Source organism: Meleagris gallopavo, chromosome 8 (genome assembly GCF_000146605.3).
Source record: "Meleagris gallopavo isolate NT-WF06-2002-E0010 breed Aviagen turkey brand Nicholas breeding stock chromosome 8, Turkey_5.1, whole genome shotgun sequence".
Classification (NCBI taxonomy): domain Eukaryota; kingdom Metazoa; phylum Chordata; class Aves; order Galliformes; family Phasianidae; genus Meleagris; species Meleagris gallopavo.
This window is the reverse complement of record NC_015018.2, coordinates 29,180,916-29,198,335: the sequence shown is the minus strand read 5'-3', so window position 1 is coordinate 29,198,335 and position 17,420 is coordinate 29,180,916. Positions and strand designations below refer to the sequence as shown.

The window sequence follows — 17,420 nt, the reverse complement described above, 5'->3', positions numbered from 1 at the left end:
GACAGCTAAGGGCCTGGCTTAGAAGGAAGGGTAACATCTTACATGGGAGGATGTTAGGATATCTGTTTTTCTCCCTGTTTTCTTCCTTATTTGCCATTTCAAATGTTCCCTGCACGTATCCAGGTGTTAAAGACTGGAAAAAAAAAAAAAAAAAGATACAAAGAGTCAGTGTGTTATATCAGCTAAGGGCTGATTGCACGTGGCACAGGACAAATCTGCATTTATACATAATGCCTCTCAGCCAACAGAATCAAACATATTTGACTTCTTTCAAAAATAACTTTCATTACTCTAAAACAGGAAACCGTGCCCTGGAAGATTTCACATCAGAAAACGAGTTCAGCAGTTTTGAAAAATAAGTGATTTTTTCCACCAGCGATCGCAGTTATTTAGGAGACTGCTGCAATCTGAGCTGCTGCTTTAAGATGCCATCTGCCACCATGATTCATAGCACACGACCCAGCCCCGCCGATGCACCGCTCTGCTCCGACAGCTTCTTTTAGCAAGAGCAGTTGGTTAATAACAGAGTTTGATAGTTAATAGCTCAGTGCTGAGAACGTTAAATATCAAATATCTTTCCAAAATCTATAGGCGAGGACCCAACTCTGGCAGAAAGGAAAGAAAAAAGCAGTGGTTCCTTTCTGTTGAAGCTCGCTGTAAGAGCACAAGTCAGAATTCTGCTCGTAATCAGTAAGATCTCAGACTGCAGATAAATTTAGTCCAGCTTAAAAAAAAAAACTCTTGTAGAGCAATCAAATGAAGAAAATAAATGGAGAGGGGGAGGATGAAAGCAAGGAGGAGCTCAAGGTGTGACTGCTGCACCTCCATGGGCAGAGCTGCTGAGCTGCACCTGCTGAGAGGTCATGAGAGAGGGATGCTATGGGAGGGGCCCATGGAAAAGCAAGGAACGCTGCTCATTTGGAGACATGGGCTTGTATTCCCTGTGCACTGAGACACCCCACTCATAGCCAAAGGTGTAAATGTGAATGGAACTCCTTCAAGGTTCTTCTACTGAACATCTAGAGCAGTGTTAAGGTGTTGGGTAAAACCACTGCTGTCTGCGAGTCAGAACTGCTTCCTCCCACCCATCACCTTCCTCCTCCACTTCCCCCAAATCTGCTCCATCTGCTCCGAATCACAAAGAGGAAAGGAAATCGGGAAATGACCCGTATTTTATGAGGTACCCTAAAGAAACTGCTCTTGCCTGCCTGTCAGAAAGCACTGTTCAGTACTTCTCCTTAGAAACAACTTGGTGCTCCCAGGTTAAAAAGGAGGAAAGGGGGGAGGGGAAGGAAGGACTTCACCACCACCACAGAAAGAACAGCAACTTGCATTCGTGGGTTTTTTTTTCCAGCATCATTAAACTTGTGAAGGTAAGTAAGAGAAAATAGAGATAAGGTTAAAATAAGAGCTAGGAATTGAAAAATGAAAGCTACTTTCGGTAAGCTGCTTAATTCCTTATTTGATTGAAACCAGCTTCTTTGCTAATTAAACGTATTAAAATACATTTACAATTACAAAAACCAACACTCTCCCTGCCCCTTCCCCATGCACCGAAGGAGAACCCCACCTCACTGCTCACAGCCCGGAGCAGAGGATGTGATTCACCACAGATGCATGGTGGGCCCTCCATCCCCCGCGCCCCACGAGGAGCTGGTGAGTCAGGGTGGCACTGGGTCAGCTGCCACAGCACAGCCTTATCTGCTTCCCCTCCCACGAAGCAATGGAAGGCTACGACCTATCCCAACATCAATGCGTTTTCTCAGCTTTCCACCATGCAAACCACAGGGACGTACGACAGCAAAATTAAATTTTTGCAAGCGAATTCTGTTCAAAAAAATCTTCCTTTCATCAATCTGAAGACTGAGGCAATGACCAGGCCATCACATGCTTCAACAAACAACACACTCATTTTGCCCTATGGACAATAAGCAGGCCATTCTATGATTCTGTCAATTGTTGCGTGTCTTTGCAGAAAGGTGCCCACTTCATTTTCCTTTCCTCAGAAACCCCCTGGGCCCAGCTTTTCTATGCAGCCAATGCCAGCTCACAGGAGGGCCAAAACACCAATTTCAGCCCAAATCTACTTCAAATCTGCAAAGGAGACCAGGTACTCATGCTCCCCAAACCTCCACAGCAGGCCTCGGCACCGCTGGGTGCTGCTGTCAGGACAGGGCCGAATTTGGGACCTTCTGTCTCCACTGGGCTCTGACGGGCACACAGGCAATACAAGGGGGAACCAAGTGCAAACCCCACCAAGCAGATGTTACACACCACCACCCTCAGCCACCTCCAGGCCTGCTCTATGGACGCCTGCTCACTTAGGGACGCAGGAGCACAGCCTTCAGACTTGAAGCTCACCCGCTCACAGCACGGTGCAGAAAGCAATCCAAGGAGAGCAGGTTTTAAAATGAAAACAGGTTGCTTGCTTCAATCCTGACTGAGGAACATATTAATCAGGAGAGTCAAAATTCACAAGCGTGCATCTTGTCAAATGAGTTTTTGCATTCATTTTGTCGACTTAGATAAATATCTCCACAGTCCTCTTCCTCTCACAAGGAAAAGAAATTATATCTTTCAAATATATCGTCAAATAAATCACAGCTATAAATACACTACCAATTAAGAAGGTAACATAACAGACTGTCTAATCAACGCATGCATTGGCTTTGAGAACTCTGTATTTGACATTTAAGCTACTGTTCTGTGCAACTTGCTTCTGCTGCTATGGGAAGTGAAGAGGAATAACGAAAGTTTGGAAAAGGTCCCTGAAGTTGTGGGAGTGCAGTTCTATGTCTGTTCACAGGCACCAGCTCTGCCAACAGCTCACCTCAGGCTCTGGATAAGACTCATCACCACGACCACATGCAGCTGAAGTTGGGTTGAGGGCAAGAAACAAAATCCCCTTTCTGACCGAGTGCTTCAAAGAAAAACCCTCACAGTTGAGACACTCAATGGAAATGCTAGGGCACCAAGCCCTACAAAAAGGGAAGTGATGGGATGATAAAGTGCAGACGGTCAGATCACCAGAAAACCCCCAAACCTCATTAGGGTGATATTAAGTCCTCTCTCTCCTCTTACCTTAAGTACTTCCCATAGAGGTGAAGCACTCACTTGTAAAAAATGCTCCTTCCACCACAAACAAGAAAAATCAATGCTAAAGATATTTCACTTCCCTCCAGCTTTCAGGCAAACACTAAAGGTCTTTAAGTGCTAGTGAGTGGCAAAGAGTCCATACATCACACATTTGGCATCGCAGTGTCACACAGCTGTTAACCCTCCAGATTACTCCCAGAAAAAGAGAGACTACACATGACAGCAGGGGCAGGCATTGCAGAGGTGAATGAGCACTAAGGGATGTGAGCACTGGGCTGGAACTGTCCAAATGCCTCAAGCAACCTAACACAAACAGCAGTTCTGCCTCAAAACTGGCCCAGCTTAAATGAAAGAATGTTAAAGGATGGCAAACTGTACCAGGACACTCACATAACATGCGCTAAGGCTCTGAGACATCAGCATCACACACACAATGTTTTAACAAATTAGTTTCAATCTGCCCCCTGTTTTTCATATGCTGCTCTTCACTCCAAATCTGAGGACTTACATTAAACTCTTCCCGGAACAGTTTCCCCTCATCTGCTGATCGTATCCTTATTTCCTCTTCAAGATTTTCTACAGGAATAGCGAAATACTTCTTGGGGCCCGAAGGAGACCTGCTGAGCAGCATCACCCTTTGCTGTTCTGTCAGTTCAAGGAAAATCAATGTTAAAACCACGTTTAGAACATAGTGATAAATTATTTAAAATGGCAAATTTGTATGCTTGAAAGATGCCGAAACGCACTTCTCAAATGAAACTCCAATTAGTTACAAAGCTGATTTTAAATGAAATAAAAAACAAAACCACAAGCCAAATGAATTCTTCAGGAATGTACTAGGCTCAAGTGGAACCACTATTGATAAAAACAATGGTTTCTGCACCTACATCTGATAAAGAGGCAACCGAGCTTTGTTTACAAAAGGAGAAGATTCCCTTCCTCCTGCTGAGGAGCACTGCAGAAGCCGAGAGCTGCTTTGCAGGGACTAGAGGGACCATTTTTGGTATTTATTACCTGCCAGAACCCCAGCGTGGAGCAGGTTCCTGCTTGGCCTCGGCAAGCCGGGCGAGATGCTCAGGGTAGGCCAGGCCAGCAAAGGCAGCACAGGGCCAGGATGGGGATCTCTGCTGTCACCCTCATCTTACAGCCACAAGAACCAGCAGGGCCTCCAGGAGCTCAAACACTTGTCTCTCAGTAGGGCTGGGAGGTGCAGAGGAATCAAGACCCTTCACTAAGACAAGTTTCACTTGTGACCAAAAACAAGCACAAAACTGAATGATCTCCCAAATGCTCACTGCACACAGCAAGGGAGTTGAAAGTAGATGATCATTATGGTCCTTTTCAACCCAGGCCATTGATTCTGTGATATGCTGGCATGATTTCTAGCAGCCGGGCTCCAACACAGCCATACCAGTGAGTCAGGACCCTGCATGGATGGGGCACAGGAAGCTCCCAGCAGGTTGCCATGGGCTCATGCACAGCAGCCAGCACAGAGCAGGAAGTCTGGGCTCTGTATATTTAGCAGCCTGACTTTCTCAATGACTGTCTGTTACTTTTAACCAACTCTTCTATTCAAATGTAGCATCATGGAGTTGACTGAAAGCACCAAAATAATTCTCTCACATTATTTTTTTCCCCTTTGTTTCGGTAAAAAGAATTTCTAAGCAAGAAATGAACAGCTCCTACACACGTGAAGTTCCTGAGCCCCACTGAGCAACCAGTCCTGAGGGCTCTGTGCTCAAGGAAGTAAAAGCAGCACATTCAAAGAGGCGAGGGGAACGTGTTTATCAGTTCCTAGGAGTACTTTATTTTGGCACAACTGCCTTGCACCACTTCTCTATCCCATCCTCTTGCTTCTCTCTGCTTATGTGCAGGGACCAGCTGGTACTTTCACAGAGTGAATGAACGATTTTTCCTCTTTTAAGAAGAAATTCTGCAATCCTTTCTCCACATCCAAAGATCACAGTGCCAAAAACTCAGATCTCAGTCAGCATCTTAACAGAACACTTCTAAATAGCTCAATGAATGTTTACAAAGAAATATCTGTGCATCACAACAAAGTGAAAGGCGTTTAAATCCAACAACTGAAAGTTAACAGATAGATGGATAAGATAGATGACTTCTGTTGTTTTATGTTGTCGCTGTTTTTACTGTTTCCTCTTTACTAAAAACTCTGGAATTTACATTACACAATAAGCAGCAAACAGAACTACTGACTGAAAAACTGAATTCTTGATTAACAAAGGAACATGTGCACACAAACACAACTCCCATACAAAAGGAAAACAACCCCCCCCTTACCTTGCTCCTCTAAGATTCCATTTGGCATCTTCTTGTCACCAGAGCTCACCACAGCCTTCCTATGTCTTCGGAACCTTAAACACACACACATCACGTTAAACTGAGAAACTACATTTAAAGGTTCCTGGTGTTTTTCCAGCCCAGCCTTTACCAACCAAGTAAGCCTGGAGAAGCTGCTCCTGTTCATCATCCTGCTACCAGCAGCCACGAGCAGCACTGCTCGCTCCCTGCTGCAATGAAGGCTGCGCACTCGACGCACGCCGTGCTTTCACTTCCTCATTAGATCAGCCCAATGTGAGGCTGAGCAATGCGTGCACAGCTCCACACAGGCATACCTGAAAAAATAGCCGGCCAACAGGATGAAGATGATGAACACCAGGAGCAGGATCAGCATGGAGGTCAGCAGGTCCTTGTGTAAGTTGTTCTCCTCTGTAGAGTCTGCAAATTGAAACACGGCTGATGTGAAGCGCTGCAGATGCAGGCTGCCTTGTGCAGCACAGGCAGAAGCAGCACAGGATATCAGCAGTCTTTGGTTCTACACAATCACATCCTGCACTTACTAAAAGCATCACAAATTATTTAATAGAAGCCAAACTGAAAGAGAACGTTGGGGGAATTTTTTTTTCTTTCCAAGGTGCACGTGCATAGAGCACAAACTGCTTCTGTAATGTGGAGATTTCTGGCTAGCAAAACCATAGAATCACAGAATGGCCTGAGTTGCAAAGGACAACAATGATCATTTAGTTTCAACCCGCTGCTATGTGCAGGGTCGCCAACCAGCAGCCCAGGCTGCCCAGAGCCACATCCAGCCTGGCCTTGGATGCCTGCAGGGATGGGGCATCCACAACCTCCTCAGGCAACCTGTTCCAGTGCGTCACAAGCTCAAGGAGTGCATGATGCTAAGTAACACTTGAAGCCTATTCAGGAGGTTTCCTTGTGCAAGCATCCTGTGCACAGCAGCTGCTGCTCAACCAGGCAGAAATCAGCCAGGCATTACCTACTCCACAGACACAGTGTCTACTTAAAGCCACACAGAGCTCATCCAGTCTGACACACCATGACAGATGTGGCAACAGCCAGTAATTTTTACACATGCCCAGAATGAAGACTACAGAAGAAATCTGTTATATCTAATACGAACTGCAAGTCTCACGCTGCTGTTAACAGTGGCACTTCACATTTCAGTTTCATCGTATTCAGGCTTACCAAAACTCTTTCATTTTGCTTGCTTGCAGCAAATGCTTTTTGAACAGTCCCAGCCACAAGCCTTGACACAAACAGCCACCACAACACAAGACTGCAGTAGCCATGTATACCCACAGAGTGGGTCCTCCTAAGGACAGCAGCACTGCACCCAAGGGTGCTGCCTTTCCACATCCTGAATGAACACCAAAAGGAAGCAGTTTGATTTAAGACATGGGTGAGAGAGCAGGAGGCAAGTCAGAGTGTTAAAAAGAAACACCAAAAAGATGGGGAACATAAAACCCAGAGAGATGTGAGGTTACACTAACAGCACACGAAGGCATGGAGTCACTTGCTTTAAACCCATGGGGCACACAAGGAAAGCCTTCACCTCAGTCAGAGTAACAGGATGAAGAAAAGAAAGGCCACAAAACCTGATGTTTCACTGGTATCTAGAGACCAAACAGGCAGTGGTGACAGAAGTGTCATCAGGAAACAGCACTCGAGAGCCTTTCAGAACCACTGTGACAGGGAGTGCCTGGATGAAGCACAGCACACAGGGCACTGTCCCAGCTGCTGAGTGCAGCAATGCTGAGCCTTGCACAGAAACAGCACTCTTGACAAAGACAGAAACAGAAAGTACAGACAGGTCCTTCGCAGGCAAAATGAGCCTCCTCTGCTGCTTCTGACTGACAATCTCAGATCCTCTACAGCCAGGGCTTGGGGATATCATCAGTTCTTATAACCAGTTTGGTTGTGAGACACCCAAGATGAAAAGAAATCCAGCAAAAAGTCTGAGTCACGGGAAATTACATTTTCCCTCAGTCCCTCACACAATGCAAAATCCCCTGTCTCCTTTCCGAGGAGCTGACACATCTCACACCCTATTTCTGAGGCAGCTTTGGTGACGTACGACCAGGCAGCAGAGGCCAGGGCAGCCCTGCCAGCTGCTGCAGGAGCACCCATGGGAAGCTGAGCTCTGATACCACCACATTCCTCCTCCTGGAACATGGGCATATTTACTGAGGTTCTTTGGCCTTGCAGGGCCACAGCAGGGGCTTCATGCTGCACAGGGTGCACATAAAGCACGGCATTTTTCCAAGAAGTCACATTCATTACTTGTGTTTTCTTCCATATTTGCCTAGCCTATCTTATAAGCATAATCCAAAAGTCGTAAGAGGAAGCTCTGATATCGATTCACAGACAAAAAGCCCTTTGACCCACAAAACCCTGGAGAAAAGAAGGCTGCTGGGTGACCTCATTGCAGCCTTTCAGTACCTAAAGGGAGCCTATAAGCAGGAGGTGAATCAACTCTTTGAAAGGGTAGATAACAGCAGGACAAGGGGAAATGGTTTTAAGTTGAGGGAGGGAAGATTGAGGTTGGATGTCAGGGGGAAGTTCTTCACTATGAGAATGGTGAGGTGCTGGAACAGCTGCCCAGAGAGGCTGTGGATGCCCCGTCCATCCCTGGAGGTGTTCAAGGCCAGGTTGGATGGGGCCCTGGGCAGCTATGAAATGTGGAGGTTGGTGGCCCTGCGTGTGGCAGGGGGTTGGAGCTTGATGATCCTTGAGGTCCCTTCCAACCCTGGCCATTCTGTGATTCTGTGAAACCCCCTACACATTCAGTCAGATTTTAAAGGGAAACCGACCCACAGACCTGAAATATTTCTTTAATCAGTTCTGCTTCAGAAGTTGACAACTGAAGCATCAGTCAGAACACAGAGGAAAGGCCGGTGGTTTCTGAAGCTGCTCTGTCCCACAGCCACCGCCAGGGAAATGTCCCACCACAAGGAGACAGCAGCCCCAAACCACATGGCTTCCTGCTCACAGCAAACAGCGCTTTCCAGCTGGTGGTTGGCATCCCAGCAAGGGCTGAGCTGGGCCACCAGAAAGACAGTGACACCCTCATGGTCCCCCCACCGCCCACAGCTCTGCCCCACATGCCCCCCATACTGCCGTCACAGCCCTTTGCTGGCAATGTGTCACCGCTTCCTTCAGGCTGAGGATGTTCCCAGTTTTAGCGTGCCAGCACCAAAAACAAAACCAACCACAACAGAAGGGAACTAACAGCAGCACAAAGCATCCCGCCCTCCTCCTTCCCTGCTCCCCCCAGATTTCTCCCTTCCTCATCCCTGGATCAGTTCCTTCACATGTAGCTCCGGGGCTGTGAAGTGGCCCACGAATGTAAGTGGAATTAGAACTCTTATTTTTTGCTTCCATTCCACAAAGGCTCAGCTACGTGACTTATTTTGGATTAGCAAGTCATGTATCTGAAATAACGTGAGGATTTGACAAAAAGCAAGCAGGACATCATTCATCCGAGAGCGGGCTCCAATTATCCACAGCTCTCAATCTGCAGACAGGAAAAAACAGATATAATCCTCATCTTTCCACAACTCAAAGTTAACCACTCTCACCAACTTGTGTCACATTTCAAGTGCCTTCTCTTGTCATTTTTCAGGCTGTGTCAGAGATCCACAACACAGATCTTACCCATCCCATGTGTACAGAGCACACAGCCTGAATACCACAGAACAAACACACAGGGAGGGATGAAACTTCTAGTCCAATTTTAACAGAGCTGTTTTGTCACCTGCAGGTACAGCAGCATTGCTACACAGGCACTGCTCCCACCAGGGACACTTCCATCAGGAGCTCCTGGACACAGCTCTGCTGCAGATTTCAGCCCAGCCTGCACCAGATTGTGCACCCAGCTTGCCTAGAAGGTGTGCAAACCTCAAGCAGTACTTTAGGGGCAATTTCAGACTGGAGGATCTACCAGGTAGGAGTGCTGAGCATCTCTCACCACGTTGCTGAGCTGCAGGCACTGGGTATGCTGTTTGCATTGCTGTCCTCACGCTGCTCTTTGGGCTGATTTCGAGCTAAAGACACACCTGAGTGGCATACTTAGGGCAGAACTCAGCACTTATCACAGGTAGTTCTGCTATCTCTGGATTGCATGAGAAAATGGAAGAATTTTGTTGTTTCTGTAAAAACTATTCCCAGTGCCTAACTTGTTGGCCTCCCAGCAGATTCCTATACACTGATCCCATTACTTTCAGTACAAGAGAGCATATCGGATGTTCTGTGTTCAAGAGAAGGCTATAACAATGATCAAGGGACTCAAGCACCTCTCCTAAGAGGTGAAAGGTAGCAGGACACAGGGAAATGGTTTTAAGTTGAGGGAGGGAAGATTGAGGTTGGATGTCAGGAGGAAGCTATTTACTATGAGAGTGGTGAGGTGCTGGAACAGCTGCCCAGAGAGGCTGTGGATGCCCCATCCATCCCTGGAGGTGTTCAAGGCCAGGTTGGATGGGGCCCTGGGCAGCCTGGGCTGCTATGAAATATGGAGGTTGGTGGCTCTGCGTGTGGCAGGGGGTTGGGGCTTGATGATCCTTGAGGTCCCTTCCAACCCTGGCCATTCTGTGATTCTGTGAAAGATCTCAATCTCAAAATATCAGCAGAAAACAGGGCAACAGAAGTTGCACATTTATTATCTCCCAAGCTCCTGCTCATCTGATAAATTCATTACCCAAACATGTTAGTACACTGATAGCAGAAAGGAAGCACAAAGAGGGGCATGGAACCCATGAAGTGCTTATGCGGTAAACTCTGCTGACACTGAATGTTTGGAAAGGACTTAGAAGCTTGATAGTGCAATTCTGCCACTGCTTTCCCACTGAAATGACACGACTGGTAGAACACAGCAAGGGGAGATTAAAAGAAAAAAATGCAGCCACGATTAATACTGGATAACTAATTAATTCTTAACTAACCAGTCGCCATTTGCTATGGACAGCATCATCCGTAAGCAATTTGTTACATGGATTTGATAGTGCGAGGTCCTGCCTACTTGAAAGAGAGATATAAACCAAAATAAATACTGATCTATATTGACAATTTCTACAGTAAATGAAGGTGCAATAAAAGACAACATTCTGATTTTACAAAAAGGAAAATTCACGGTAGCAATTTCACAGTACTTCTGTATGAGGAAAAGCTGAGTAACACCAATTGTGCACCCATGTTTAAAATGAAAAGATTGCAATTCAGCAAATGTTTTAACAATTCACCCCACTAAAATGAGGACATGCAATAAATTACAACTGTTTTTCTCATAATCAAATGCACCACATCTCTTTGGATCATTCAGCAAATCCGCATGCAAAATGAAAGCTCTTCTCAGTTACCTCCACATCCATTCAAGAGTCTTTTTAATACTCTAATCAGAATTATTTTAATTAAAAATATTGTATTAATTCAATGGCTATTAAAAGTGTTAGATAATTCTACTGTCTTGCAACCCTCTACACAAGATTATATTTTCCATGTGCACATATTTGTTTAAACACACAAAACTGCTTCTCACAGCTCAGTAAGGAAGGCTCTGATAGTTCTAAATAGAAGTTTAGTTGTGCTAATCATTTCTAACTCGTATCACGGAAATTGAGGTTTAATTAAAACATGGAAGAGAAGATTTCTTTTACCCACATTACCATATTCACAGTGAATGCAGTATTGCACCAAAACATGAACTAAAGAGTCACAGAATGGCCAGGGTTGAAGGGACCTCAAGGATCATGAAGCTCCAACCCCCTGCTGCATGCAGGGCCACCAGCCTCCATACCTAATACCAGCCCAGGCTGCCCAGGGCCCCATCCAACCTGCCCTTGAAGGTGAACAGCATCTATGAGCAAATTCCCTTTTTACTCAGTTTATGAAAATATTCTCGGAAGCAGCAGAGCTCACAAGCTGCTCCTTTTTCCCAGTTCCCACACTTTTACATACTCAGACAAATACTAACACCTTGCTCTTACATTGCTCCAAGTGCCAGAGAAGAAGCAAGGCAAGGACAACCACTTGACAGCATCACAGCAGAGCTATTTACTAGCAATTTCACACTCAGCCACATTTGAATTGATACAAGCATTCTACATCATCTCAAAGCTGTAAGCAAACAATAGAATCACAGAATGGCCAGGGTTGGAAGGGACCTCAAGGATCAGGAAGTTCCAACCTCCCTGCCACATGCAGGGCCACCAACCTCCACATTTAATACTAGACCAGAAACACAGGTTTTCACCATTGCTGCTTGAACCCCTTGCTCCTCTAACCAACCCTAAGGTTTGCTGGTGCCCAAAACTGGTGCTGGTATGCTGAGCACAAACTCCTGAACTGCTTGCCAATGTGGGCCATCCCACCACCAGCCATGCCTGGCACCGGACTCCTGCTTGGCTTCCTGGCCACATGGCCATAAAGCTCACAAGCAGAATGAAAACAACAACAGAAAGAAAACAACACAGAAATGCCTTCCTATAAAGACTGGGCATCAACAACAGAAGTCATCACGATTTCACAGGCTATTTATATGGAAAAAAATCAGCTTGATTTTCTTTCAGCCCAGTCCATAGAGAAGCTATTTATACCCAAATCCACCTCTGATGTGAGTACAGGCCAAATCCTCAACAGATAACTGCTGTCAGACAACCAACAGCCAGCAGCAGCACAGGCAGGTGGAAGGAACCAAGCTAGGTTTGGGAAGCAAAAGGGCAACAAGCAACTGAAATTTGACATCCAACTACAGAACATAACACTAGCATCAATGGCCTTTAAAATATATCTATCTGTCTTGAGCCAGCCCCTCTATGTGACTGCGATGGGTTAGGACAGCTACAGGAGGGCTTGAAGGAAAGGGAAGAAATTTGAAGGAGAAGAATTAGTGAGGTGGAAAAGATGTGGTGGATTGGTGAGAAGACTGCCCTTGGGCCTTCACAAAAGCCTCTTCTATTTTCACCTGAGCTCATCTTATGCAGGATGCTGTGCTCTTATCCATCTCAAGTCTTTCCTTAGATAGCTCATATGACTGAAAACACGGAATACACACAAAACTTCTAGTTGCTCACAATGTTTAGCTATACCACCTTGTTTTTTAAACAATCAATTCTTCATTTCATTATATCAGCGTCCAAGTCCCATCATGCTGACCTCATACGTCAGCATCATATTGTGCACTTCCCTCATATTGGAAACAGAAAGTAAACTGTAGGACACCAATAAAACACATCACATTGATGTCATCAGGCAAGATTAGAACATTAGTGGTGTCAAAGTCCTGCAAAAATATTCATGATGCCACTGCAGGGACCTCACCTGAAGGCCCTTCCACCCCTATTCCCATCCTCACAAATTAAATGCTGTCCTTACTTGTAGTGCTGGTGGGTTTTGGTAATTCAGTTCCATTTGGTGGTAAAGCTCGCACAAACAGAAAGCTAACACAGAGCAGCAGGCATGGACAGGGTTGTTCCATCCTGGATCTGAAAGAAAACAAAAGCATATGATGAATTTTGAGGTCAAATTGCTTTTAGTTTTTAATTTGTTTCAGAACTAAAATTAAAAGAAAAAAAACAACACTTGCTTTGGAAGAGGAAAGAGTTAAATCTCGCTTTATACCCTCCCGTTGCCTCATCTCCTGACTTTCATTTTTGATGTGAAGAGGAAGGAAAAACTACAAGTTGCTGCATTAAGAATTCATTACAAAAGTCCATGAAGAGGAAGACAGCATTCAGACATCGCTCACAGGCAACTGTGGAAATGGGGCCAGAAGGGCTGTTCTTCACCAGCGACCCACAGCACACGAGTACATTGGAGCAATGAACCTGGGAATCATTTCCAGTCTATTAGATACCAGGCTCTGGAATCATGAGCATGAATGCCCATCAGAAGTAGAGCAAACGTTTGGTGGTTCCTGTCTTGATTGCAGGTTTGATGCTGGGGTTCTAAGTCTCATTTCTGCATTTTCTTATGTTTCCATCCACATACAGAGTGTCACAGATGCATTCTTTAGCAGAACATGTCTCACAGCTATCAGACTACAGGTATAAAACATCTCAGCAGAGCCTTCCAACTACACAACACTCCATGCTTTGTGAGACCGGAAAATAATTCCCTGAGTACCACAGCATCATAGAATGGCCTGGGTTGAAAAGGACCACAATGCTCATCCAGTTCCAACCCCCTGCTGTGTGCAGGTCTCCAACCAGCAGCCCAGGCTGCCCAGAGCCACATCCAGCCTGGCCTTGAATGCCTGCAGGGATGGGGCATCCACAGCCTCCTTGGGCAACCTGTTCCAGTGCCTCACCACCCTCTGGGTGAAAAACTTCCTCCTCATATCCAACCTAAACCTCCCCTGTCTCACTTTAAAACCATTCCCCCTTGTCCTATCACCACCCACCCTCACAAACAACCATTCCCCCTCCTGTTTATTCACTCCCTTCAAGTACTGTAAGACCACAATGAGGTCTCCCTGCAGCCTTTTCTTCTCCAAGCTAAACAAGCCCAGCTACCCAGTCCCTAAAGAACAGGGGAATTACAAAGGCTGCACCTCAGCCAGAAGGGGCAGCCTTGCCTGATTTTTGTGGTGTCTCTGGCAAAACCCCTGAGCTCTGGGTGCTGTATTGCAATATTGCACAGACAGCAGAACGCGGTCAGGCAGTGGTTCTCCATCCATGGCCAAAATTACAGCAACAGTAATACTGTACAACAAAGCTCCTGATGTAATCAGTGTAATATGTTTAATAGTACAATTTCCAAAAAATATCATAAAGCACTGCTTAACAACAGACCGAAAACACACACAGGAATTTCACAGTCATTACAACAACTGTGATAGAATCCCTCCTTTCAGCAAAAAATGGGTAAATTCCACAGCCTCAAGCCCCAGAACATAGACAGCTTCTGGCTTTTCCAACCTTAATGATTCTATGATGCCATATCAGCAGATTTGGACACCTTACACCCCTCACAGCACTGCTGGTACTTTATGGATGCATTCACTGTGTCAGACACCTTGCATCTGTTCCCTTGTAAGTGCAACCTGGTTACACATTCAAGGCCCCCAAATTTCTCAGAAATAAACGCATCTACATGACAATGGAAATTCTGGGATCTCCCCTTTGTCTGCATCTATGATCAAGTGCTTTGCATTGCTGCTTGCTGAAGGGATCAAAGCTGACAGCAAATGTAGGGGCAGATGCAGGAGACTGAGCTCTGTGCCTGCACTGCAGTGAATGAGGAGTTCAGCAAGTTGCAACAATACATAACAATACGGAACATTTTACAGCGTATTTATCTTTTCCATAAGCTCAGTGGCATACGGTTACTGCAGGACCTCAGCTATAGCATTTTCTGATGCCAAAACTCAACTTCGACAGACCCAGCAACGCTTCCTTTTCTCAAGGAGGTGCAGTGTTGTGATACACTGTTAAAAACCAACAAAAACAAAACAACTCATCTCTCAAAAGGATAGGTAAGTGGAAAGGCACCTTAGACAAACTGTATACAACAAAAGCCTCTTGCTGCTAAAATCAGAAAGGAAGAAACAGGGGAGCGAGGTGCTCACTGCCATTATCACAGGGCTTCCAGGCAGCCCAAGGCTGTCGAGGCACAAAGCCATCTCCTGCCTGCAAAAAGCAACAGGGGCTACTTTGGGAACTGCACTTTTGTCTGCTGGTGTGCCTCTACATCCACTCCTTATTTCATGGGTATTCAGCTCAGGTGCTTCAGCTCTAACACTGTGGAATCACGTTTTTGTATTACAGGATTATGAGCTATTCCTGATGAGCTACAGCTTCAAAAAGGCAGAAATCCGCCAGCAACTCCTGCAACAATCACAATTCTCACAGTCTGCACAGTTACAGAAAAATGATTCCACGTCCCACTAAGTAGCATGATAAAAAGAAAAAATCACTGTAAAACTGCACAGCAAACACAAACCCTGCCATGCTTAACATGAAGATGCCATCCCAACATCAGTCTGGCTCAGAACCCTGCAAGGACACAGCCCTGCCCAGCACTCAGTCCAGCTAAATGCATGAGTTCCTCCACAGCACCTGCATCTTCCCAAAGTGAATCAAAACAGCAAAACTTCCCATCCAACAAAGAGGATGGTGTAGAGACTATATTTCTCTCCAGGCTTTAGTATCATACAGCAAGTCTTCAGCTTGGTGCTAAATAGATTCTGCAGCCTAGGCACCAGGAGCTTAGTACATTCAGCCCACAGTTCTGTTCTGTTCCACAAAGCCTCAGGCCAGCCCAGTGCTTTGGAGGGCAGAGCCCCCAGCTTGGGCAGCACCCAGCTACAAGTTCACTTACACAGCTACTGTGTGACTCCAATCCTGGTTGGATTTTATTGCTGCATTATGTCATAAGGCTGAGAAGGGAGTTTGAGCGCTTACAGCACGGTAAGGACAATTATTCATTTCATTGTGTATTTTTCCTAAATAACCTGACAAAGAAGTGCACTTTTCCAGCACAGATGCCAATTTAAGAAACTCTGAGAACCATATGTGAGAGATCAGCATAGAACAGATGAAGTGCTTGCTAAATGCCAGGGTATTCCAAGTGAGGAATACAGAACTTGCTTTGAAACCCACCACCAAGGATTAGAAGGCAAGGGAAGCAGGGATCTGGGTGAAGGTGAACTGCAAAGCTGTGGCTCCAAGATGCCTTTCTTATTTGGGAATCTTCAAATAATGCTGCTTAACCTGTGGTTACACCTGAAGCACTAAAAGACAATTTCAATAAGTTTGGTATGTTTTGATCTGCCTTAAAAACCAGGCATTTGGAAAAAGAAAATAAATTTATCAGGTATCTCGGTTTTTTTTTTTTTTTTTTTTTTTGTAATCCTTGTAATTCAATCTGGCTCAGACAATGAAGATATCCTAAAATCCCAGAAGAGAAGGACTTCAGATCAGTTTTGCCTGCATTTGGCTTTGTGTGCATTTGATAAACAGGCTGCCTCAAAACTGAAAGCAACATCTGGCTGTCAGCAGCAGCTCACGCTGATCCCAGCAAAGGGGGGAGGAAATACAACACTGGAAATATAAAGAAATGTCTTTAGATACACAAATACAGTAACAGCATGCATGTACAGACACAGAGCTCCTCATGCAGGCAGTGCAGCAGCATAGAGGTGCTTACTAAGCTCTGCATGAGCTAATGGAGCTGGATCCTCTCTCTTGCAGTAATAACACCCAGAAGCAAAAAAAGCACAATTAAAGACTGCACTATGAACCAAAATTAGCAACCTGAGCTACTCAGAACACCTTGAATTTCCCTCCCAGCCCTCTCTTCGTGTGACTAAGCTCCTTCTTAAAGTGCCAGAAGCTGCGATGGACGTCCAGCAGGAGCGCAGCTGCACGCACCCAGCACAGCAAGGCTCTGCCATGGCCCCAGTGCAGTGGGAGCACTCCCTCTGCTGCTCCTCAGTGCCAACTTACAAACAATTTCACCCTAAAAACCTCTCTGTTCTGCCCAAAGCACTCATCATCATTTCTGTTGTATGTATCTAAATACAGATATTGCTACAGAGCTCTTCAGAAATAGCAAAAGAATGGAGATATAATTTAATACAACTGCTCACAAAATCACATCTGACCGTAACAGCTCCTGATGTGCCCAGAATAGGTGCAATACAGACTTTTAAAGCAGACTGAAAAGAATAAGATTAAAGACTACAAATTAAAGTAGCCACTTACATGTAGGCAATCGAGCGAGGCAAGGTAACAATTAGCCAAATAAAATGAATTTTCATTTAGAATAATGAAGCCTGACAGACCATCTCATAGTCCATTCACAATTTTATTTATTTATTTTTTAATTGCTTGGTTTTTTAGTTTTGCTCCTCACCAGGACTGGATAGAAAGGATTAGGAAGATATGTGTTGAATTATATAAAGATGATTGCTTTAGATGTGTATAAAACCAAGAACGTAAACTCTCGCTGCGGCCTTAATTTTGGAAAATTACGATATATTCAAGACGTGGTAATAATTAATATATGAG

At 45.2% G+C, this 17,420-nt stretch overlaps 1 protein-coding gene across 3 annotated transcripts in view; it reads right to left on the bottom strand.

Annotated features, from left to right (window-relative positions):
* Positions 1 to 17,420, bottom strand: part of PTPRE (protein tyrosine phosphatase receptor type E) — a 59,868-nt gene that overhangs the window by 20,651 nt on the left and 21,797 nt on the right. For 2 of the 3 annotated variants that reach the window (XM_010714832.3, XM_010714833.3), the window contains exons 2-6: positions 12,784 to 12,893; positions 5,733 to 5,835; positions 5,398 to 5,471; positions 3,605 to 3,741; positions 43 to 133 (exon numbers count right to left, since the gene is read on the bottom strand). In XM_010714832.3, the coding sequence (XP_010713134.1) occupies positions 43 to 133; positions 3,605 to 3,741; positions 5,398 to 5,471; positions 5,733 to 5,835; positions 12,784 to 12,886 (508 nt within the window). In that variant the 5' untranslated portion in view covers positions 12,887 to 12,893. Of the gene's footprint in view, positions 1 to 42; positions 134 to 3,604; positions 3,742 to 5,397; positions 5,472 to 5,552; positions 5,657 to 5,732; positions 5,836 to 12,783; positions 12,894 to 17,420 lie in introns of those variants that run through there. The other variant, XM_010714834.3, reaches the window with a different exon arrangement.